Source organism: Plectropomus leopardus, chromosome 15 (assembly GCF_008729295.1).
Source record: "Plectropomus leopardus isolate mb chromosome 15, YSFRI_Pleo_2.0, whole genome shotgun sequence".
NCBI classification, from domain to species: domain Eukaryota; kingdom Metazoa; phylum Chordata; class Actinopteri; order Perciformes; family Serranidae; genus Plectropomus; species Plectropomus leopardus.
Window position 1 is genome coordinate 12,105,449 of NC_056477.1, and position 25,488 is coordinate 12,130,936.

Here is a 25,488-nt window from a genome sequence, read left to right on the forward strand (position 1 = left end):
CAGAGTGGTGTACCGACATTGCCATCCATAGAGCTGCTAGCGTGGCCAAATTTTAAAGAATGGTTTACAATGTGGAGCCTACGTTTGTAAAGTTAACAGCCACTTAACACATAAAGAGGACACAACTTACATAGTGTTTGGAGGGATTCCGTCTCTTCTGCACGTCCACAACATTGACGTCAAAGACCGTACGGAGCTGCATCTTGACAGACCAAATAGGAATTGCACCAAGAAATACTCGAAATGCTAAAAAAGAAGTTGCTCAGCCATTAAACCGATATTGAAAATCAAAAAACATTAGGGAACTGCCTTAGGAGGACTGCAAAGATGGAAGAAGGTGAAAAAGAAGTCCCTCCGCGCTCAGACTTTAGTTGCATCCATGTAACGATGGTGTCAGGCGGTCTTGGAGCTTCTGAACTCCTTGTGAAACATGACAACGCAATAAAACTGGCGTATAATCAGTCTTCCCCTCCCTCAAGGGGGGCTGGACTGCAGCAGCAGAGTACGGCAGGAGGGCAGTGCATGACAATATATACGGGCGGTCCTGCTCCAGCTGGCTGGACATACACTGAGAAGAAGTGAAGTCCAACTGTTTGGGACTTTTTTTTTCTCGTGTCTAACATTGGGCTAAACTCTTGTGCTAAAAAAAGAAGAAAAAAAACAGAGAATCTGGAGCAAAAAAATAAACAGCCCACATTATAAAAAGCACGTTTTCCTTTCTACAGAAAAAAAATGGATGGAAAAGACAATAGCATTGCTGCGTTCAATTGTTCCAACTACTTTCCGTTAAAGTCTATACAAAACAAACTTCTGTGGTCGGTTGCCTTTATTTAAAAACGTAGATGCACAGGAGCATAAGGAAAGCATAATTATTGAGGAGCACTGCCATTTGAAGTTTTGCTTGCATTGGCTACATCTTTGTGAGAATAAACTCTACATAGTCGTCTGTAGGCCATACATGTCGTACTTTTAACTTCAAGAAAACAGCTTTTAAGATCAAACACGCATGAACAGCTTCATACAAGTACATGCAATTTTGCTTTTGCCCTCAATTGTATAACATACCATAAACTCAGTCCACATCGCCGTATATTTTAAAGCCAAATTGGGGTTTCCGACAGCACTTAAACTCGACATATCAGATGGCAAATGACTTTGCTCCCTCCTAGTGGAGGAGGCATGGCCACGGAAATGTGTATTATGTATATTGTGGCTCATTTTCCCATTTGGGGGCGCTGCATGACACAAACATTGGTCTACCCTACAGTATAAACAAGTCAGTGTTGCATTTTGTGTTTGTGTTTATATCCAGTCTGCAGGCGACACTGCATTTAGGCATATTTGACAGATCAAATTGCTATTTTTTTCAAATTCATATTTTACACAATCTGCTATCAGCTTAAAAAAATGTCCTGAAATTATCTTTGCAACGGTTTATATAGTAGTTTAAATAAGAGTCAGCTCAAGTCTCCACCAGCCACAAAACTAAAATGCTTCCCAAGCATCAATGCAGCAGAATAGGGATTCCCAACAAACAAAATACAATAACTGATATTTGATAAAAATTATTAAATAAATAAAGAACATCCTAAACATTTTTGTGTAAATAAAATTATTGTACAACCATGCACATTTTCAGAATACTGTTCTTATTGAAACAAAAAAAAGTAAATTAGTGAAATTTAAAGTATTTTTAACATGCAATACAACAGCCCTTATGGTGTTGCAACACCTGACTTCTTTCATTCAAATAAATATTGTGAACAATATATCATATGTATAGGTAATAATGTTAAAATATTTGGGTAATCAGCAGATAAATATTAGTTTAATGTATATATATATATATAAGTTTTGTTGGTGTGATCTAAATGGTCTCTGTCTTACTGAGAGAAATGCGAAAAGTCCCCAGTCTCCCTTAATATGTACATTGCAGATATTTTGACTGTAATGGTGTATTTTTACATTGTTTAGTATTGCTACTGTATCTGGATCTGAATACTGCTTTCAGTCTACATGAAGTGTTTCGTGTCAAAAAAATGCTATTACTTCAGAACAGTTAAAGGTGAAAGACATGAAAACTAAAAATGTGTGGGCCTGCTGTATTTTAAAATAACTGACGAGTAATAATGAGCAACATGCATCTGAAAGCACACTGGGATATGCAGTAGGCTATTACAAATTATAAGGTTATGCATTTTCTGTTAAACCAGATTGGATTATCTGACAATCAATCCCCACCAATGGCTGCTTGAATAATATGAATTGGCTTATCTAATCAGTTAACCTGTATCATCTGACTCCTTAAAAACACAATGTGTGCCTGGACAAAACAACTTCTACCATTTTTTCCTCCTCATGACGGCAGCAGCACAAGTAGCATGCGTGGTGGAGCCGAGGGGCTGACTGGCTGAGCACGTCCTGCCGAGGAGATTCAGGAAACAGATACAGCTAACTAGCTGCGTCAAGCTAGCTGACAATACAGCAACTGACAGCGGATATATCTACTTTTAGCCTCCGAAGTAAAAGCATTTAATGGATCTCTGGCTTTGCTACAACAACACAACCCCAGTTTAGCAAAACACACCTTTACTTAATAACGTTACTCAGCGGAAGAAATGTATTTTTATCAGCAAAACATATCGTTACGCTACGTTAGCTAGATTCCTCCATTAGCACTCACAAAATAGCATTAAAGAACGACGCTGAAGTTAGTTTCCGATTTACCGGTTAAGGGGGGGGGGGGAGGGGCACCACAGGTCAGGCTCGCTGCTTCGCTCCTAATTTTTGACATGGGCAAACCAAAAAAAACAACAAAAAACAAAATATAAGCAAGAAAAAAACCTCAGAATGCCCACTAAACATATTCAGTAAACAAACATAAGTTTTCCATGTCCGAAAATGAGTAGGAGGAGGTGAATACTTATCAAATCCTACCCCTTTATTCAATTTTACACACACACACGTATTAATCACACACACTTTGCTCCAATAAACATGATTTATGAAAATTTCAGATTTGTGAATATTTAAACTATCTTTAGCCTCTCTAGGGTAATCTACTTCAAACATGGCCTGTATACGTATAGTGATTTATGATCTGGACCTGGTCAAATGTGGTGTGAAAAATGCAGTGAAATCTGTCTTCTTTTTTGCGATTTCACATTTAAAATAAAGATATCACGAATTTGAAAGTGGGTTTCAGACAACACTGAGACTTTACTGAACATGCTTTCAGTGAGAGGTGCAAAAAGCCGAGAATCGGCCGTCAAGATTTGCAAATTGCGTTTCCCTTTTCGGTTAACTGCTGCATAAGAAGGTACGAATTGGAAGCAAACTTCAGCGTCGTCACTAAAGACAGCTATTATCACTTTTAAAAAAAGATTTTGCAGTTTAATTTAATTTTCTCTTTGCTAATTTGACTTACCAAAAACAGTGTGCTGTACAGGTGTTTATATCACCATTTTTATTTTCAGCGGCTAAAACGGAAATCGAGCTTACGTTAGCTAGCTTGATGCTGGTCCGCTAACTTCTGTGTGGTCATCCAACCGAAGCATGGGGTCCTTTGACTCGCCGTTTTTTGCTCGCTAACGTTAAATGATAAAAATGCCGTATGAAGGGTGAGAGTACGGTAGATACTTGTGGCGTCATTTAATTTAATTGATTTTTTAAAACGGAAATACTATCCTGTGCGTAGAGACGAACTCTTCTCCTCCATCTCCTCGGCCAGCGTCCTGTGAACACCGCTAGCTATGATGTGATCATGAATAACAGCCGTCGAGGGAAGTTATAATTGGCATTATCATAGCTGAATGGCTACAATAGCAGCCTGTCTGCCTTCATTTGACGCCTGCATGCTGTTATTTCGATAGCCATTTGAGCCCTGCGTCGGGAGGAACCGTGTTCTTGGCGGAAATAACCGAAATAAGAGACCGCATCTACAGCGCTGTAGTTCACGTCCCTAAAAGATGTCTTTCTTCAATTTTCGGAAGATATTCAAGTTGGGGCCTGATAAGAAGAAGAAGCAGTATGAGCATGTACACAGAGATGTTAATCCAGAAGAAATATGGGACATCATTGGGGAGCTGGGAGATGGAGCGTTTGGGAAAGTGTACAAGGTAATGTGTTACATCCGCCCTGGGGTTTTCTAACCTATTTCTTTAGTCACTCGTTTCCGTTCATGTTTTTGCGTTTTTGTCTTACGGTTCAAAATGACAAGCTGTTAAGGCGTCATTCTCTAGGCCAATAAACCCTCTGTAATTTAGATTTTCGCGTCAAGTGCATGCTATGACAGCTGACTGTATACCGTAACTGTTACCTGCCTGCTACATTGTTCCTGTTGTGGTAAAGATACGTTGCTTTGGGCTTTGTTTAAGCTTATCTCCTGAGTGTGTGTGTGTGTGTGTGTGTGTGTGTGGGTGGTATTTCAATTTTGGGTGGTCAAGGTAGGCCCTTGTTGTAAATATGACTTTGTCATGTCATTGAGTTGGCCTTAGTCAAACTGTTGAAGGTGTGGTTCACTACCACAGAATAAATATGGCTTCACAAATGCCAAACTGGATTCTCTGAGAGAGATCAGAGGACACACAGATTTAAAAAAAAAACAACTAAGAGCACGTGCCCTCGAAAATCAAATGGCAAGTAGTTTGTTAATGGTATTCACTGTGACAGGTGCACAGGTGTGTATGTAAATTCTAACTAGTGGTTAGCCTTTTGTCACTTCAGTGATGCTCAACTTAAGGCCTACCAATCTGAGAAATGTCTTCAAATCCAAAAAATGTCTCAAACTTCTAGAATTGTCTAGAAGTCCTACAGACGAGGTGAAATCCAAAAAATGTCCTAAAATCCTTGAAATCTCTAAAGATCCTAGAAGCATGCATGAGGCTGCTTTGACTGGCCCCAAGCCTCCTGTCATTTTGCAAAAGTGGCCCCTAAACAAAGCAAGTTCAGTATCCCTGGTCTGTTTATTTCACAAAGACATACTGTACATTATGCATGAGGTGGACACAATACCCACAACACAAGCACAATATAATGCTATTCAGTTATAACCCCCAAACTATTATTGTGGAGCTTTTTAAAGGTCTATTGTTTAGAATTTAGTGGTGTCTAGCAGAGAGGTTGCCGAACTGAAACTCTCCCGTGTGCTCAGCTTGCAGGAGAACTACAGAGGCTGATGCAAAAATACAGATAGTGCTTTTGAGAGAACTGGGCTACTGTAAAACAACATGGCAGACTCTGTTAAAGAGTACCATCTCCATAGATATAACTTGCTTATTCTGAGGTAACAAAAACATAGAGATTCTTATTTTCAGGTGATTATAAACTTATAAAAACATAGTTCTGAATATTATATACTGTTCTGCAGAGAAATGCCCTTAATTTCTACACACTGGACCTTTAATGTTGAGTTTCTGTCGATATGATTGATATAGAGTGTGAGTTGTTTCCTTCTGTGGTTTTTTCTAAAGCTGTGATTTATTGCATTGGATTATAGAAAGGTATTCATGGTTTTGTGTCCACCACCTGTAATCTCCTCTGAGTGACGCAACTCCCTAGGTTATCTGTGTGTGAATTTGTATTGGGCTGAGAACACCCTTTGAAAAGGTCAACAACATGAGCAATAAGTCAGCTCTTTTCATATACCTGCTTTGACTGAAGATTAAAATGAAGTAGCAAGGAGGCAAGCCTGTTTTAACAACAACAGACAATAATCAAATAAGGAATGTAGATACTTAAGTGGAAATCAGTTTCACATTAAGCTCCACATCTTCATTAGTTTTCTTATTGCAGTAACCTCAGGTTTTTCTCTCTATTTCTCTGTGACTTATGTTGTCCCTTACTGGAACTCTTGTGATCAGATAAAGCAGCTAATGGCCCAGAAAATCTTCATTTGCAAGTCTTATTAGCTGTTTAACTAACTGTGATGAAAGCCAGTACACTTTCGTGGCTTCCCAGACTCAAGTTGTAGACAAATATACACTCCACAACGTATTGACTACCCATTCCCACACATAGAGGGAGGACTCATCATCAACAGGTCACAGTACTATCAACAGGGACTATTCACCAGTTATTTCACAGGCTTTTGATGGTTGCCTCATTTGGGCGGGGTGACAAATATTGCAGGCAAAGTGTCAAATCAGCTGTTTTACACAGTGAACAAGAGAAGAGTTCTGAACTCACATCAAGACTTAAACATGGTTTGTGTTGTGTTTTTTAATTAGTGAAGAGGTGTGCCATTTGTTTGGACAAACTGCTTACATAACTGTGTTGGCGCAGCCTGTCAGTTCAGTTAGATTGGCATACGTGTCTTATTATAAGAGAGACAAAAATCTGCCAAAGAGTGTGCTCACACAATACAGCTGAAGTGGTGTGAGATTTATCCTCAATGCAATTTATTCACATTCAGCAGGTTAGAATATTTGCTATTCTTTAAAGATCATGATGTTTGTTATTGCAGCACCCACAAACCCCTTCATTTAATTTGTAAAATGAGACGAGCACAGAGAATCTATAAATGTCATGTACATAATGACTGAAGGCCACATGCTCCACTTGAATAACTCAACGGCAGACAAATTATCGCCGACCTCTCCATCATGACGCTTGTATTGTGCAGATGTATTAGTGATGGCCTGTGCTAGACAGGCGTCGGCCAGCACAAACGGAAAGACACGTGGAGTGTGTCAGGTCAGAAGTGTGTAAATATAGTGTGTGACACATTCTGCAGCGTTTGGTCCTGACACTCCCTCCCTTTTCTTTTTCCTTAACTCCCTGAGATTGTGTCTGTATCCATAAACATTAAGCCCAAAGCTGGCCTTAAAATAACTTCTCAGCTGTTTGACATGGTGTGAGGTAAATTTGTCATATTAGTATCTTCAGTAAAGTCTAATTGGGGATGAAGATTTTGGAGCATATGTGACCAATGTAGACATCCATAAGCAATTTTCCTATTAAATAGGGTTTGACCGATATTGGTTTTTCAGGGCCTGATACGATTATTAGCACTCAGCGAGACCAATAGCCAATATTTGAAACCGATATGAATTTACAATAACGATGAAAATATTTCTGTCAAAATTTAGAATTTGGAGTATAACGAACTCAAACACAGAACTTTGTTTAAATGCTTTCAGCAACTATTTAATCAAAACTGAAATGTTCAACCTAATATACAGCAAGTTCCCAGAAACGTATTTTTATAAAGTTCAGTGAAAATTTACATAAAAATGAATGACTAAACATAGCTCTTTGAGGTTCTACAAAGTGAAATACGTGTAGTGTAATATGCACACTTTTTCATTAATTAATCGGTTATAATTGAAATAAAACACAGATACAGATAATCGCCAAAATGCCAAATATTGTCCCCAATAATTGACCAGGCCAATAATCTGTCGACCCCTAGTATTAAATCTGCTTATTGGTAATGCGTATCTTCACATGTGACTTTACAGTAGGTATATCAAAGTGAAAGAAAGAAGAAAAGGGAGCAAAGGAAGAGGAGGAAGCGAGCACACTCAGTTTTTGTAGGTCAGAAGATGATGGGGTGTATAGTAAATGTTTTGACTTCAAATGGTTGCTGTGGGTGTTTCTACAGTAATTTTCCCTTTCAATAAATAGCAACGAGTTATCATAAAGTCTTTTTGAAATGTGTTTATAGAGATGTGATCCTCTAGGTGCTACTCAAGATATAAAGTGCTGCCGTGTTTATTGCTGTGGCTCCAAAATGGTTTTTGTCTTAGATTAAATTGTTAATGTTGATGGATGTTTTTCCACTTCACAGCGCTGCCACAGCAAAGGAGGCCAAGCAAATTGTTCTGTGGTCCAGCCAGCAATATCAGAAATGTATTGAACAGCATGCTCAATTGATTAAAGCCTATGTCGTCAATGTTCCCTCCAGGCTCAGAACAAGCAGAATGGGACCCTTGCTGCTGCCAAGGTTATCGACACAAAGACGGAGGATGAACTGGAGGATTACATGGTAGAGATTGACATCCTGGCCTCCTGTAACCACCATCACATCGTCAAACTGCTGGATGCTTTTTATTTTGAAGGCAAACTTTGGGTGAGTAAGCAAGTGCCGGACTTTTTTTTTCTTATGTGTTTCTGATGATTTGAAGCCAAGGAGACACAGAGGCAGTGAACCAGTCATGCATGGAGACACACAAATTCATCACAAGCCACTATTCGTCATGCTGTTTCTCAAAGGACTCTTATATCATCCGATTAAGGGATAATGGCAGTGCATTTTTGCTTGTCGCCTACAACAAGAGTTTAACCCAGATCATGTGGCACAGTCAGAGGCCAGTACGAGGCTAGGACTGCATGTTCAACTGCAGGAGCGCCTGATCACCCAGAGGTCATAGGTCATAATTTGAAAGCTAAAGTCCAAGGCATGCTAACCATTTAGACCTTATTCTTAACCCTAAAAATCCTAAGCTGTGAATACTGTTTCTTTTTAGTGACAAAACAGTAAAATTCTCAAAACTCATTTTCAAAAGAGTCCTGCATCTGCGATTATTTAATTAGTTGTCAACTGTCAAACTAATAGCCAACTAATTTGATAATGGATTAATTTTTTTTATTTGTTTTTTTTAAATAGGTTTTCAAATAATCCAGATTTTTAGAAATGAATATTTTCTGGTGTCTTCATTCCTCTGTGTCAGTGAAATGAATATTGTGGACAAAACAAGACATTTGTGAATATTGTAGACTGGTTCTTCCAGACTGTTCTTTTATAGGGCTGCAATTAATCTTCAATTAGTCATCAATTATTAAATTAATCACCACCTATATTGATAATCTATTTTTCTTTCTAGCAATTTTTCAAGAAAAAAACAGGCAAAATTCTCTGCTCTTCTATTTTTTTATCTCAGGACTGTGGACAAAACAAGACATTTGATGATGTCATCTTGGACTTTGGGAAACACAAATCAATATTTTTCTCTGTTTTCTGACATTTTATAGACCAAACAACATCAACATAAATCTAGAAAGTAATTAGTGGCAGCCCTTTTTTGCCTCCGTATCAAGCTATTTTACTGTGAGCAGAGAGTTGAGCCACAGTTTAAATACATGGTCAGTAGATCCCGTTCTGTGTGCAGTTAAGAGGCCCCAGAGCAATTAGGTCCTGGCAGGTGGTGTCATGTGACCGCCCCTTGTGGACCGGCCACATCTATGGGAAGATAATGGAGTGGTTTTGGTGGCTGGAGAAAGTGCCTGAATAATTCAGAGCTGCATGCAGGTTGTCCCTGTGGCCCCCGTCTTTAAGCAGCATGATGACTGTGTAGCCATTTCTGCTGTGCATGTGTTGGGTGTTGCGTTAATGTGTAATATTTGCTCTGCAAAAGATTTGTGAAGGAAAATATGCTGCTAAAAAAAGAGAATATTTATTCACATGCATGATGTTCAGTTTAAACTGAGATTAAAATCAGCACCTATCAGAATCGTATGAATGTCAGGGAGATTCCCATGGCATGATAAATTGTTATGCAGAACAGGAATAACCACTTTCTCCTCTTTGTTTGAGTCACTGAATAGAAGGTGGTGCTCAGTTGTAGCTTTGATTGATTTTTGTCTATCATCTGATACCATGAGCTATCAACTAACTGGCAAGTGCCAATATAGTATATGAAGAGGTGGTCGGGTACATTACAACTCTGTTACAACTGAGGTCAGGAGCTGGCCAGTTTTACATCTCTATAACAGTATTAGGGAACAGTGTTATGTTCCTCTAAAGCACTGCAGCCTCACAGAGTTCACAAAAATATGCTCTGTGAATTGGTGAATCCGAAGTTCTATTATTAGTAGACAGCACATGAAAAAAATTCTAATTGTTAAGGTTTTTACATCTTCACTAAATAAATAGTATGGCTCAGATATGATAAATATTTGTTTGTAGCAGGAATTAAACTGTCTTCACTCCAAAAATTAAATTTAGTGTGCAGCACATGACATCCTTACTTGAAAGGGAGGAGTATTGGCTCAAGGCTTTACTGTGTTTACCCGTATGAGGAAATGTTTTTTCTTCAGAATGTATGATGAAATATCCTGAATGTGACTCATATGTATGTAGACACAAACTCAAAGCATTTACGCTCTAATGATTAAGAGGTGCTTTTAGTAGAAGTTGTTGAAACGGGATGACCTGCACATAATCATGCTGTGCATCTTATAGAAACCACGAGGACAGGATCCCAGTCTCTGTCTCCAGCTTGCCTCTACTGATGTTTCGATCCAACAAGGATTGAAACATAAAGATTGTCCTGAAAAGGAAAAGAAAAGATGTGTCAATAGAGGATGCTCAGTGTCTGATCGATTGGCCTCCTGGAATGTCTCCACAGAGTAATCAATAACAGAAAAATGGGTTCTGATGTCTTTCCTATAATGGTTGTGTTGTCCTCAAATGTCTGTGCTACGAGAGGAGGTAAAGAGTACCTATTATGCTCATTTTTGAGGTTCATACTGTTTTTTGGATTCTTGCATGCAGAACATGTTTACGTGATTTAATGGTAAAAAGCACTTGAGTGTATTCACACTGTCTGCTCTGCAGCACCTGTATTCACGCTTTGTCCAAAATGCTCAGTTTAGCGCCTGTTTCTGCTTTGATAGATCAGCATTTCTGTGTCATCTCTATCTGGGTGTCCAGATGCACCATTGTTGCAGCCGGAGAATGACTGTAATGGATGATAGCGACACTTTCTTCCGTGAAATATGACTAATGACATCTTCTAAACACAAACAGACATGTTTCAGAAGAAATATAATCCCAAATCAGAGACAAACTACATCAGCTGCCAAGATCGTATGTTTTCCTGACATTGGCATGAAGCTACATGTAACATGTACCAGAAAATAACAGCAATTTCTTCCAGCAGGCACATAATCCACAAGCTGTAAGAAACTAACAAATGCAGAAACCATGTTTAGATGTTTCTCTGATGCTAGCATGTAGCTACATGTAGCAGTGTAGGCTGCGTATTGTAAATCCTTGCAGTAGGGTGCCTGTAGCAGATGACCTTATAAAAAAATCTGGCACACTATGACATCACACTGTAGCTAAAGTAGAAAATATTATTTGAAGCCTTTTACATTAGATACTTTTACATATGTTTATGTCATTATTTAAAACTTTGGCCATGTTGAATATGTGAATTCTTAATTGTTACTCTATATATTAGACACAAAACACAGAAAAGCATGATGGGCCCCCTTTAAATTGGGGCTTCATTGCATGTCATTGCATGACGGTACAAATATACTTACAAATACGTACTGTCCCACTGTCTTTTACGCTTTCAGATTCTGATTGAGTTCTGTGCGGGTGGTGCGGTGGATGCCATCATGCTGGGTAAGTCCCTCATTCATGCAGGAAGCAGAAAAACACTATAAAGTGCTGGAGCTTTTTTTTTTTTTTAGTTTTTGCTCCATCCTCAAGTGCCAACTCTGTTTTATTCCATCCAGAATCCTCCTCTGTGGGATTTTTTTCCCTCTCCCCAGTTGGAGAGGCCTTTCCAACTGTGTAATTATTGTAGCTCAGATTTCAAGGAGTGGTTTGTCCACTTCTAATGTCTGCACTTTCTCTTATTTTGAAGCTTGAAGAAACACCTCACCAGTTTCTCTTACATGTGACTTACAAAGAGGATACCAATTAATTCACGTAACATTTGGATGTTGATGTGCTCTGCTCTGTGGTCTGAGTCACCTAAAATGAATTCCTTCCCCCAGATTTGTCCAGTCATACACGCTGGCTGGTGTCAGGGTGGAGTTTCGCCCTCCAGTTGCTATTGGATACCATCAGGCCGTCACATTTCATATTAAAAATCCAATTGACCCAGTCTGCGTTTTGAATTTGTGAATAAATTAACATTTGTGAATCAATTGTGTTTATCCGCAGAACTGGAGAGGCCCCTGACAGAGCCCCAGATCCGTGTGGTGTGTAGGCAGACTTTGGAGGCCTTGTCGTACCTCCATGAGAGCAAAATCATCCACAGAGACTTGAAAGCTGGGAACATACTCCTCTCCTTGGATGGAGAAGTGAAACTGGGTAAAACAAAATCTGTCATTTTTTTTGCTGCTGCATTTGTCATCCTAACATTTCTCTTAACGTAAAGGATTATTCACTCATGCTCCAGCTAGCGATGAAGTTGTTACTGGTTTCACAAAAAATGGCAGTAAAATGGTTAGCACCAACATTTCAAATTTGAACTATTGTTAAAACAGTGTTTGATTACTGCACCTTGAGTTTGCGAAAGTGTACTGTCAAAGGAAAGGGCTGTCTGTCAGCAGTTCAAATATTAAACCGATCATTATTTCTATGGAATAGAAATAATGATCCTTTTTAGATGCATAAAATATGTTTTGCTGCTGCCATCGTCCACAGCAGTACATAGCTCAGTGGTGGTATTCTGCTTGTCTAAACTGGGAGTGTCTACTGTATATGATACACTGACTATAGATAAGCATGTCATGCAACCCCACTTAAAAAATGCAAACTATCCCTTTGAGGTACTCACTACAGAGAGCCACACAGAACAATAGCTGATTCATTGTTGATTTTTCTCTCAGATGTCCTTGTTGGACGCCCTGTACCTTCCTACCTTCCTACAGGGCCAATACTAATAGGCTTAAAAAGCTAATTAGCAAAGTCAGTTGTGGATCCCTCTGCCATCATTGCTGCAGCAACCAGCTGAGCTATGTGACTTTGGGGATAGTGGTGCACAGGACTGAATCGTTCATGCAGAGTCAAGTATTAAAAAAAAAAAAAAGTTACAAAACAAAGTGACGTGTTTTCTGTAGCCCCGAAGGAGAGAACAGTATTTTTCACACCACTTATGTGCTGGAGTTGGTGATACATTGAATCGGTTGCATAATATTCCAGCAAGTATTCATGTTGCTGCTGTAGCATCCATAGCTGCTGGCTCCCTGATGATTCATGTTCTGTAGGCAGAGGGTCACAGCAGAGCCTGGCAAACAATAATTATCAAGCAGCCTCCAGAGACTTAATGATAGATCTCTCTTTCCCTCTAATGCGTGCGCACTGTAAGTGAGTGGAGAAGAAGAGAGCAGTCTGAAATGCCGTCACAGGTAACACCAGAACAGCTGGGAGGGAAGATAAGAAAGAGAGGCTTTTCTGTCCAATTATGGGGTTCATATTTTAGAGCTTGAAGCAGATTCGTTAAGAAACTCTGTGGCTCTGGTAGAAATGTGATTATATGGATTCACACTTTAATAAAGAAAGTGTCATTACACAATTTGATTCACTGATAAAGAGAATCCTAATTTATTTCTCCTTTCAGCTGACTTTGGGGTGTCTGCTAAAAATACCAAGACGCTACAGAGAAGAGATTCTTTCATCGGCACTCCGTATTGGTGAGTCATGCAGGCGCATAAAGAGAGGGCATTCACCCCGTAACATCTGATAATTGTCCAAGCGTGTCTCTTATCTATCTTAGCTATGATTTTCTATGGGGTGGCACAAAAGCTGTCATGGAATGGGGAGATGAGAAAAGGCCTCATTCAGCATTTTAGATGCACAGTGTCGGATGACCTCAGCTTTAAATACTGAATAGGCTTCCTATCTTTTAAATTCCAGACTGAAATGCTCACACACTATTTAATTGTCTTTTTACCCTTGAAGTGTAAAGATAATTGACCTTTTGGGGATCAGAAAGATATCAAACATGCCTGAATGCACACATTATCTCGCAGTCCAAACTTAGCTCAATGCTAATTACAAACCTTCTAATTTTTTGCAGGATGGCCCCAGAGGTGGTAATGTGTGAAACTTCCAAGGACCGTCCGTACGACTACAAGGCCGACATCTGGTCTCTGGGGGTTACGCTGATAGAGCTGGCGCAGGTTGAGCCACCCAACCACGAGATGAATCCCATGAGAGTGCTGCTGAAAATAGCCAAGTCCGAGCCGCCCACACTCATGCATCCCTCTCGCTGGTGAGATGGAGCGCTGGTGATAACTAGAGTGGTGGCACTGAAATGTTTCCGATTGGAGATAAGGATATATTGACTGTTTGATGTGTGTGAACCTGTAATGCTTAACTGAATGACAACATGGGGAAGAATGGTATTAATTCTATTTCACAAAGTAGGACGCAACAACAGACAAAAAACTGATTGTGTGTTATTTGTTCTTCAAAGGTCACCAGAATTCAATGACTTTCTGCGGAAAGCACTCGATAAGAATGTGGACAATAGGTGGGGCACACTACAGCTTCTACAGGTGAGCTGCCCTACTCCATTCACTTCCTACTGTTAGCTCAACCATCTACACAGCCTTCAGTATAGCTCAAATTATGCATACACGTTTAAAAAAAAAACAATCTGAATGTGTTGTTTGATTCAGCCCGACAGTTTATCAAGGATATACATTTATATTTCTTGTGTCTCTCTCCATCTGTGTAGCATCCTTTTGTCACCAGTGTAACTGATAGCAAACCTCTCAGAGAGCTCATAGCTGAGGCCAAAGCTGAAGTCACAGAGGAGATCGAGGACAGCAAGGAGGAGGAGGAGGAGGAAGAGCCTGATACACCTCTGGTATGTAGTTTTATTGGTTTAACTACACCTGTTAGCCAGAACTTAAAAACCACTGACAGGTGAAGTGAATAACATTAATCATCTTGTTACAATACAATGCTCTGCTGGGAAACCTTGGGTCCTGGCATTCATGTGGATGTCAATTAAAATGCCACACCCATCCAAACACTGTTGCAGACCAAGCACATCCCCCCATTGCAACAGCTCTCCCAAATGGCATTGGCCCCTCACACAGGACAATACACCATGCCACACTGCAAAAACTGCATAAGAATGGCCCAGGAAGCATGACAAAGAGTTCAACACATTGACTTGGCCTCCAGATTCCCCAAGTCCCAAACTGATCAAGTATCAGTGGGATGTGCACCGCAGGACACCCTCAGAGGTCTCTGTGTCCATGTCATGACAGATCACAAACAAGTCCAGTCCAAGGAAACCCCACCATGGATCCAGCTTGGTTCTTGGGTACTGGTATGTCCTTTGAATACTCGAATGAATTGGGAACTGGAGAATTTAGAGGCCATGAGGACGCCTTGCGGTCTTTGTCACATTCCTGGGGCCAGTGTTTGCAGTGTGGCATGGCACTTCATCCTGCACTGTCATCTAGGAGTGCTGTTGACAGAAGACTGTGTACTTGGTCTGCAACAGTGTTTGGTTGGTGCATGAATACCAGGACCAGGAAAGTTTACCTGTGGAACATGTCATTGTAACAAGATGATCAATTATTATTTACTTCACATGCCAGTGGTTTTAATGTTGTGGCAGATTGGTATATCTATCAAACATAATAGTACTCAACAAGATATATTTTAAGTGATGTGTGAGTTGTTGTTAGGTCCATTAAAGACATTGTTATTTTCATATTTTTCCATCTGTTGGCAGGCTGCTCCTGGGCACAAGAGAGCGCCATCAGATGTCAGTGTTGCCAGCTCAGAGGACGACAAAGTCCCACCAACTCCCTCCACGCTGGAATCTGTTACAGAAAAGACGGAGGCCGAGCCTGCTGAGGACCGCACCAGTGACAAGCTCTCTGATGAAGGACTTGGAACCAGTGAGGTGGACAAGACTGAGGAGGAGAAACTCAACGAGGTGTCTGATGCCAGTAACGAAGACCTGGCCTCTGGGCTAATAGAGCCCGCCAAGGACTCTGTATCACAGGATCCTACAGAGCTTACTAAACAAGAAGATGGTCAAGCTGAAGAGATTCCTGCTGAGCCTGTGGTGTCACAGCCAGAAGAGCCCGTAGATACAGTGGATGCACAAGAACCTGAAACAGATGGTCAAGAAACAGAGGAGGAACAGAAGGAGACACAAGAAGAGAAAACAGAGGATGAACCTACCCAAGTAATAGAAGAAGTAAAAGAGCCCGAGGAGGTGAGAGATGAGGAGGAAAAAGACACTGGTACAGAAGAATCCAGAGAGTCACAAGAGAAACCTGAAGACACATTAGAAGAACGAGAATCCATATCAGGAGAAATGGCACAGGCAGAAGAAGAAAAGAAAGAGACAGATGAAGAGACGCCTCAACATAAAGCGACAGAGGACATAATAGAGAACTCAGCTAATGACACAAATGTTAACATAAACACAGAAATTATAGAATCAAATGTAGACACAAACAGACAAATAGACACAAAATCAAATGTGGATGAGTCCACTGAGGTTGAGAAGGAGGTGATAGCGAGTCAGCCAGAGGAGAAGCCTGAAGATGAGGCACCTGAGGAGGCAGAACAGCCAGAAGAGGAGCATGAGACCAGAGAGGAGGCTGATGTGGAGGAACAAGCCCCAGCTGAATCCACAAATGGAGTTATTGATGAAGCCAAAGACCTTTCTGATGATTCAGACCAAGTGGTCCCATCTACTGATGTTCCTGTGAAGGAGGATGAGGAGAAAGTGGCTCGTGCAGATGAGAGCACCTCCCAAGATGCCGTGTCTGTCCCGGAGAGTGAAACAGATTCAGAAAGCAAGATCGAGCATGGAAGCCCAGCTGTGATGAAGCCAGACTTGGAGAAGGACTCTGACTCTGGAAGCAGCTCGGCCGCTGATAGCAACAGCCTTGACCTCAATTTGTCCATCTCCAGCTTCCTGTCCAAGAGTAAAGAAGGGGGCTCCGTGTCTATGCAGGTAACATAATCAGTGCCTGTCATACTTTACATCCGGAGTTTATAAATCATCAACAGTATTTTGATCATTTGAGCCCCACAAAACCTTCCCATTTTATTTGTAGGAGTCAAGACGCCAGAAGAAGACACTGAAGAAGACACGCAAGTTCATGGTGGATGGTGTAGAGGTCAGCGTGACAACATCAAAGATAGTGACAGATAACGACACCAAGAGCGAAGAGATGAGGTTCCTCAGGTACGTCTGTATCCAACCTGCTTCGCCATACTGTTAGTCTAAATATGTGACACGGCCTATTTAACACACTTGCCTTAAATAGTTCTGGTTCATTTCACAACTCCCACGGCTTTTTAAAAATGCCAGATGGGTTATCTCCCATGATGAATGCTACATTGTGTTACTGTCATGTTGCCTTTTAAAGACATGAGACATGCTGCTCCTAATGTTTACACAAGTGCTGTCTCACTATTTGCTGTGAGGTTCATGACCTTATGTCAGTGATGCATAGAGTTAACATGACTCAATTTAACAACTACTGATTCTGACATGAGGAGACCAGGACAATCAGAGCAGCTATGTAATATTAATAGGAGACTAATAATGTGATCAGTCTTTAATTACATATATGAAAAAAAGGATAATTATACAAACCATAAAATCACATCTCAGATGTGCATTTTTTGTGATTAAAATCTTATATCATCTACGGCTGCACATTATGAGGACAATATGCAATTTACAATAACATTGTTGAATATCGTGATAACAATATTACTTGCCATAAATAGATAATAAAGTGTACTGAGCTCTGTCTTTCTGCTGCTTTCAGTATACTGCTAAAAAACAGCAAATTTCATGTTAACCTAAAAAACATCAACAGTAATTTCATTTTTTATTTTTTATTGAACACAAAAGGTACCAATAAGATAGTCTGTGTTTAATTCTACTTGTATCTGATCCTCTAACCTGCACTTATTTCAGTGAAAAATCTAAATTTGTTAAACACTTCCCTTCTCAGTCCCACTGTCTCCTCCCACTAAAACAGCACAGCTAACCAACAGAGGCCGGTTGCAAGTTGAAGCAACAAAACCCAGAATGTAAAGTTTGTACACACAAACATTTTATCTTTATGTTGTATATATTTAGTTTTGTGCTTTTGCTGACACATTGTTTATGTGTCATATTTCTTTAAGGGAGTTAGGTGTAAGAAATAATTTTATAATAATAATTTTCTAAGTCTTCTAGTGTATGTTAGGCATAACTCAAAAAATGTCAAAGTCAACAACATCTATTAAACAATAAAAAAACAAAAATGTAAATAGTGCAGGCCAAATATCATCAAGGTACAAGGTAGATTTATTGTCATTTTTCTTAAACGTGGTTTAAGAAGAAATGAAAGTGAAGTTAATCTTAAATCCTGCTACATGACAAACTATTGAATTGTAGGCTACATTACTACATATAGTGACCCATTACACTGTTGGTAATGTTGGTGTGTTGATGTGGTTTCCTCAGGCGGCAGGAGCTGCGAGAGCTGCGCCTCCTGCAGAAAGAGGAGCAGAGAGCCCAGCAGCAGCTGAGCAACAAGCTGCAGCAGCAGAGAGAGCAGATCTACCGGCGCTTTGAACAGGAAACTGCTGTGAGTCAGTTTGTTCGTACCGCAGTGGTGTGATGTTTTTCTATTTGGCCGACGCCTAGGAAACGAGATGCTTCGTCTCAAAGCAGATCTAAATCCGAAGGAGGGACTAACATGAAGGCCGTAGCCAGACATCAGGCTGTCTCTCTCACTTACTTACTCATTTAGCATTTCTACAGTGATCAGTGATGGTCACAGTATTAAAAGCTTTCATTTCATCTTGTCATACAATCTTAAAGCCAGGTGGAAATGACACCATACACAAGTTTTGTACAGTTAAACTACCCCCACTCCTAAGCAATGATTCTCTTAATAATCTTATGATATTAGATCACTTATAAACACTTACAGTCACCATGTCAGTCTGATTCAAGTGTCTGGTGCCTCTGTTCATGCAGGCTAAGAAACGTCAATATGATCAAGAAGTGGAGAACCTCGAGAAGAAGCAGAAGCAGACCATTGAGCGACTGGAGCAGGATCACACCAGCCGGCTCCGAGACGAAGCCAAGCGCATCAAAGCGGATCAAGACAAGGAGCTCTCAAAGTTCCAAAACATGCTGAAGAACCGGAAGAAAGAGGTATGACGGTGTATGGCTGCTTCTGTGGGCTGATTAGTTCCTAACTGTGGGGTCGCAGGCATTTGCATGTCATAAAAACGAGCTGTTTAATTGTGCATGCGTTCATCAACTTAGCCGGTGGCGTACTTGGCTGTGTCATATTAATCCTCTGGGAGTGGTGTGCCTTGCTGTTCTTGTACTGTTTGTGTGCAAATGATAGCAACAGACAGACTCTGCTATCTTTCTCCTAAATGCTGCTAGCTCCATGTTGTTTTATCCATTATTCATCTGCCCTGAGGCCTCTGGTTGCCTTCTAAACAGCGCTACTGAGTCTATTTGTAATGTTTTGGGAGCTATTTATTAAAAGTTCAGTCTTAGGCTAAGCATAAAACCTCATAATGGTGGTGTGCTAGGCTTGTTATAAATTTATGTTAGGTCTTTATTAGTCTTTTCTGCCTCTTTCTCTGCTTTGCAGCCTTAAATGCTTTGGTGGATGTTTTGGGCGTGCTTGAGGTGTTTGTGTTTTGCCTTATGCAGCTTTTTTTATGGCAACAGTGCCAATTGGCATCCATTGTGTATTTATGATGCCTGGTGGTGGTCGTGCTGCTCCGCAATTTGCTTTCTGGGCCACTTATTATTTTAGTATTTTTTCATTGTGCCTTAAAATATTACAGCAGGTCTGCTTAAAGTGGTTGCTTCAGCCTTTAGCTATGTAATTTATTTGGTTGTTGAGCTGCAAAAATATGAGCAATTGATAAAATGTGCAGGTTTTTTGTGCTTTTTGTTGTTGGTAATTTTGTATTCTTCATTCAAAATGTACTGTTGTTGTGTATTTAACTAACCATGTCTCTTGTATGAGTGTGTGAGGTGGCTTTGGTCATGGGATGGCCGACTTCTGAAGGTTTATCCAAATGGTGTTGGACTCATTTGGGGATATAATGAAAGCCTTGCAAAAGAGTAACTGATTTGGAATCATCTTAGATTTGTATATTCAAGGATTTCTTTTTAGTAAATGTAAAAATTCAGATTCAGTATACTTAATTAATCCCCTGGGGGAAATTATAAAACATTAAAGTTGTTTTTTTTGTAAATAGATGTAGAGACACATGAAAATAGAAATAAGAAGTATGCAAGAAAAATGTGCATTGTGCTACGATATATAAATATAACAAGAAAATCTAAAAACTTACAAAAGAGAAGTGTGTAAGAAATAGAAATATGTACATTGTACGACAGTGTGCTAAATATAAATGCAAGAGAAGAATAGGTAAGAATTTAAAAAGAGAGTGGAAGTATTGCACAGTGTATTGCACAGTTGAATTATTATTGCACAATAATGCAGAGGGCCTCAGTTCTGTATTGCATACTGTTCAGTTTGCTGCTGTAACAATAGAGAATTACAAAATGCCTCCAATGCATTTCCATAAGAGGAAAAACTTCCCCTGGCTGTTCCCCATTCAACATGTTCAAACAAAACACATACAGTCACTATCACACAGAGTTACACGCACAGTGTATGTGTAAGTATAAACAAGTGAAACAGTCATAGACTTGTATAAATAGAACCGAAAACCACTTAGTGGCTGGAGGAAGAAGCAGTGGACTGAGACAGCAACCCTGTAGTCCACCTGTGCTTGGGGAGTCATTTCCCAACTCTCACTGTTTGTGGCCTCATGCACCCACACACAGATTGCATCACACACATGTAGCTGGCTCAGTTTAGCCACCAGATTCCCTGGTACAGTCATGTTACATGCAGAGTCTATGAATAACAGTCTGTCTTTGAACATCTTGAAGGTAAAAATACCTATTGCAGAGTGCAGGACAAAAGAAGCAGCATCATCCACACATCTATTCAGTCTATAAGCAGACTGAAGTGGGTCAAGGGCACCAGGTAAAGTCTTACATATAAAGGTTTTAAAGGGAACTTCTGTATTTTTTTAACCTGGATCATGTTTTCCCAATTTTTTTTGAGAAAGAATGTGCAGGCAGCAGCCACTAAATGGCTATAATGTAACCCTTCGGACAATGGTACCATTAATCTATATGAATACTAAAAGTGCTTGTTTTTGCCACTGATAGGCTCAGATTGATTTGTAAGTGTCTGACAACATTATGGAAAGAATCCTAGAGAGAAATACAGCGTTTTTCTTTACCTTTGGCTCGAGCTTGCCTTTTTATTATTATCTTTCTGCAACAACTCAACTTGAGTCTTCAAAACAAGATTTCGATTTAGATTAAACACAGTCACAAACAGATCAAATCGAGCCAAAGGTAAAGAAAAACTTTTTATTTCTCACTTTGCATGGACGTTCAGTAATTGACAGTACACTATTGTCCCAAATGACTATATCGCAGCTCGTTTTGTATTTACCGGCTTCAGCGCTTTTGCTCAATATACTGCACCAATTTCAGAAATTGTTGTCCCTATCTGTCACTTAGGGTAACAAAACTCACGAATATAGTAGGGCTGTACTGAATAGTTTGAAGATTTGAAGGTTTAATGCTGTGCAGCTGCACTGATATTATTAGTATTATACTATTAGTACAATGAGATTCCAGTGGCGACTGAGTTGGATTGTTTCTGACTCTACTCAAGGCAAAGTACTACTCTACTCACTGAAACAAAGATAGATGTAATTATTTTCAAAATTCCTAACATGTTTGTATCAAACAACATACTGTTTGCTCTTCTGCTTGCAGAAAGCAAAGGGTGGTACACACCTGCACCAGCAGGCCGATCTAGCAGCAGGCTAACCATAAATGACATTTATTCATTAAAGAAAGTCGATTTAATAAAGACGACTAATTCATTTAGTTTAATAAATCAGTTTATTCAAATTTAGACTTAAGGATAAAAAAAGTAGGGGGATCCCATCATAAAATATAACAAAAGACATTTGAAGCTTCATTTGAAAACCTCAGTAGCATTTTCGAAAGTTAAAAAAATGACATCCTGTACAGCCATAGAAGTTAGGGTCCAGGTTGAAAAATACTAAAGTTACCCTTTAGCCAGTTTTTCAAAGCATTTCATTTTCACTAAAGTCATATATCAAATCAAATATAGACTTGATTCTGTTTATTGATTCTGTCTATTATACACCAAAGAGCTCTATAATAGATGGTTTCTTCAGGACATGTGTGATCAATGTTCCTTTTAAGGCAGGAAGGAACCAACTAGAAGTGAATTATTTTATATTTGGCGTGACACTACAGTGCAGTCTAATCTGCGTTCAGTTACAAGTAAATCCACAGCTTTTGAGGAGTGCACTCGTCAGGGCTGTTAAATATTCAGAAGTCATAGTCGCCAGATGATTCCAACTCAGTTACTCTATTTTAATTTCTGGAGGCATATTAATCATCTTGATGGCTGTGGGACTTCATTGACTGCAAAGTAAATCGGGGGGAGCTGTTTTTGAGACTAACATCTTCTGCCATTTTCTAGTCAAATCTGTCTTTTCACAAACTCGTGACTGACTGGACAGTTCGAACTCACAGTTCTGACATGCTACTAATCAAAAGAGACTGACTGGCTCAAAGGACATCAGACAGAGGTCATGGGAATCAAGCATGCTGACTTTAAATCAGTTGGTGGCTGGGTGCCAAATCTCTCCTCTCAAATTGGGCTGTGCATGTCTTCTATTGTTGTTGGCCAGCTTTGTTAGATTTTCATAATATACAGCATCAACCAGTTTCTGCATACACACTGTAGGCCAAACAGGAAGTTGGACAGTCACCCAAACATATGAGAAAAGAGCTCATGAAACGCATAAAGGAGGACCTATCGCTCCTTAAGACCGCAGAGGTAAACCTTCACCTGCTGTCTCTTACTCTGTGAAAGAGTACGATTTCTCTCTCTTTCTCTTTTTCACTCTCTCCCTATACCCTGATCCATTCTTGTTAAGTATTCACACACAAATGCAAAGAGATGCTGTGTCTGTAATTGCATCCCATTTAAACTGAGTCCCTTTTAATATATTATTAAGCCGTCATTGACAAAGAGGCAAATTAATGAGCAGCACTATCTTATTGCTGTATTGGATCACAGAATTGTTGCATCAGTGTGATTAAGTACCTTAATCTATTAAAACCACACAATTTTTCTATTTCTGACCAAGTGACAACCACCAGGGCTGAGAAATAAAGCCAATGCTGAAATGCCTAAAACTCTTTCTTCTTTTAATGGCCACTTGAGGCTGGCTCCAAATGTGACTCAATTCCCATAATTAAATGCCCAACTTTACAGCAGAAATAAATATGTTTGCAGCTTGGTACAAAAAAACAGTTTTGGTCTCCATAACTAATATCTTCATTTATGACAACTGTAAGGGGGTTTAACCTATTTGAATGTTGTTAAGGCCTAAAATGATGCTTATTTAAGAGCATGGCTGCTTTGAGTGACAGGCAGTGTGTGCAGCATCACCATAGTCAGATCAAACTTCACTCCTCCACAGCTACAACCTCTCATCCAAATATAGCTCCAAAAATGAAAATATATCAAATCATACATGGACTTGATCCTTTAAAAAATACCCACAAATGAACAAAAAAAGGTCAGGGATGACCCTACATGAACCCCCATAGTTTCAGTCCAAGTGTGACCCAAACTTAAGCTATGGCAGCAGTTACAGGCCCGAGGCCAATTTAAAAACCTGAATTTCCACTGTAAAAAAGTACTTACAAGCTGAAGTTAACTGCAGTAACTTTAACTGCAGTTACATTTGTTACACAGGCTGCAGTTGTTAATTGTTACTTGGAGCGCCAGAGCGCACTCTGGCACAAACTGGACCTTTGTGAATTCATAGTGCTGTCGAAATATATTGTTCAGAGCACCAGCAGCAGAGGCTCTGGGCACAAGCATGTTGAGAAGAGCGGTGGCCAACACGAACATGAATCACCCTATCTAGAGCCAGTGTTTGGTGTGTCTGTTCTGGGCTGCTGTAGAACAACATAGTGAACTTCATGGAAGAGGACCCGCTCTGTATGTAGATATTAATGGTTCATTCTAAGGTAACAAAAACAATACAATTCTTGTTTTCAAGTGTTACAAACTAATGAAACATAGTTATTTATATGATATTACATTCTGCCAATAGATGCCCCTAAATCCTACACACTGGGCCTTCAACTGTTTGTTAATTCACATAGTTAAGTCACATAGAAATAGGAAAATCAAAGCAAATCTTACCCAATTCAAGCTTGGCGTGATGTTACAAATTACAGCCTGTCCTGAACCCAGCAGATCGAGTCCAATCAGGCTCAAGCAGAGAATCAAAGCTCTAGTCCATAGCATGCGCTCTCAATTCACTGCTTATCATAGTGTCCTTTGATTTTTCATCATGTAGTGAATTTATGTGCGAGGGAGCGATTGCAGACACAGCTTTTGTTTCCACAGTTAGACATCTGTACTGAAAGCTCTTTCGAAACTTTGTTTTCCCGTGCATCTTTAATGAACTCGACATGAGTCATCATCATCTTGTCTTTGAAAGGTAACTCGTAGATTATTAACACTCCATGAGCCGGTAGCATGGAAAGTAACAAAACTGCTTTTTTTTTCCTCCCAAAGCTGGATTAAACCTAAGTGTCGCTTTTCAAGCATGAGAAGACGAGAAGAGTATTAATAACTAATTTAATGACTTCCTCCTAACATTTATCCAGAACTCTGCTGTGCGCCTCAAACTCACCCATATTCCCAAAGTGGAAAAACTCTTGCATAATTTAGGAAGAGTCTGTGTGTGTGCTGCTGTGGTTGTGTGTGTGTGTGTGTGTGTGTGTGTGTGTGTGTGTGTGTGTGTGAGTGTGTGAGTGTGTGAGAGAGAGCGAGAGAGATCCTCAGACTGCTGTGTGTGCTGTCTGTCCCTGATCATCAGGACGAGTGCGCTGTGTGCTCTCCTCCGCAGGCAGTGGCCCAGGTTATGATACAGTCTTTTCAGTTGTCCTCATGCGCACTCTTCAACGCTCAGATGCAGGATGTAAGTTCCCCTCCCGCCCCACTTCCGCCCTGTTTCTCTCCGTCTCTGGCCCATACTTAGATGTGAGGAGTGACAGGATTAGTCTGTGATGGTTCAGTTTTACTTTATGACACATGTAAGCATGGGCAGTGTTGTTTTATTTTTTATTTTTTTGAGTGTTGTCATCACTGTGTTTGTGCAGTGGTTCTCCTTTTCCTCTTCTGCTCAGTATTTCTCCTCCACCAATTCACAAATGTTCTACATCTGGTCTGTGTATTTTATATGGTATTTATATTGTATTACATTGAGTCTAGGAGTAAACAGTGCCGTGTCCCAGAGGTGGTGCTGTCATTGATCCGCTTCTGTCTGGATCCATGTTTGTCTCTGTCCCCTGAGGTTCAAATATAGACCAACTGCTTTACAGGATGGATGTAAAAGTCACCTGTATTGTGCATTATTGTAACACATTTTCACCATCTTAATTTGGATTCAGCAATGTAATAACAATGTTACCTATTGTAAGTTTTCTACAATGAATTCTGTGTAATTATATGATCAATTATACCTAATCAGACTGAATTAAATGCAGTATAAAACATATAATTTTCCACCAGCCAATCAGACAAAATCTAAATTTGAAATTATGCATAAAGACAGAGAAGATA

General features: G+C 39.8%; 2 protein-coding genes across 5 annotated transcripts in view; one reads left to right on the plus strand and one right to left on the minus strand.

Annotated features, from left to right (window-relative positions):
- Positions 1-3,499, minus strand: part of LOC121954827 (SH3 and PX domain-containing protein 2A-like) — a 65,223-nt gene extending 61,724 nt beyond the window's left edge. For 2 of the 3 annotated variants that reach the window (XM_042502537.1, XM_042502538.1), the window contains exon 1: positions 131-391. In XM_042502537.1, coding sequence (XP_042358471.1) covers positions 131-202 — 72 coding nt within the window. In that variant the 5' untranslated portion in view covers positions 203-391. Of the gene's footprint in view, positions 1-130; positions 392-3,427 lie in introns of those variants that run through there. The other variant, XM_042502539.1, reaches the window with a different exon arrangement.
- Positions 3,500-3,530: 31 nt separating this feature from the next.
- Positions 3,531-25,488, plus strand: part of slka (STE20-like kinase a) — a 28,588-nt gene continuing 6,630 nt past the window's right edge. The window contains exons 1-13 of one of the 2 annotated variants that reach the window (XM_042502535.1): positions 3,531-4,118; positions 7,907-8,071; positions 11,308-11,356; positions 11,903-12,052; positions 13,305-13,377; positions 13,764-13,958; positions 14,163-14,244; positions 14,427-14,558; positions 15,441-16,682; positions 16,786-16,916; positions 18,195-18,318; positions 18,714-18,893; positions 22,585-22,677. In XM_042502535.1, the coding sequence (XP_042358469.1) occupies positions 3,969-4,118; positions 7,907-8,071; positions 11,308-11,356; positions 11,903-12,052; positions 13,305-13,377; positions 13,764-13,958; positions 14,163-14,244; positions 14,427-14,558; positions 15,441-16,682; positions 16,786-16,916; positions 18,195-18,318; positions 18,714-18,893; positions 22,585-22,677 (2,766 nt within the window). In that variant the 5' untranslated portion in view covers positions 3,531-3,968. The remainder of the gene's footprint in view (positions 4,119-7,906; positions 8,072-11,307; positions 11,357-11,902; positions 12,053-13,304; positions 13,378-13,763; positions 13,959-14,162; positions 14,245-14,426; positions 14,559-15,440; positions 16,683-16,785; positions 16,917-18,194; positions 18,319-18,713; positions 18,894-22,584; positions 22,678-25,488) is intronic. The other variant, XM_042502536.1, reaches the window with a different exon arrangement.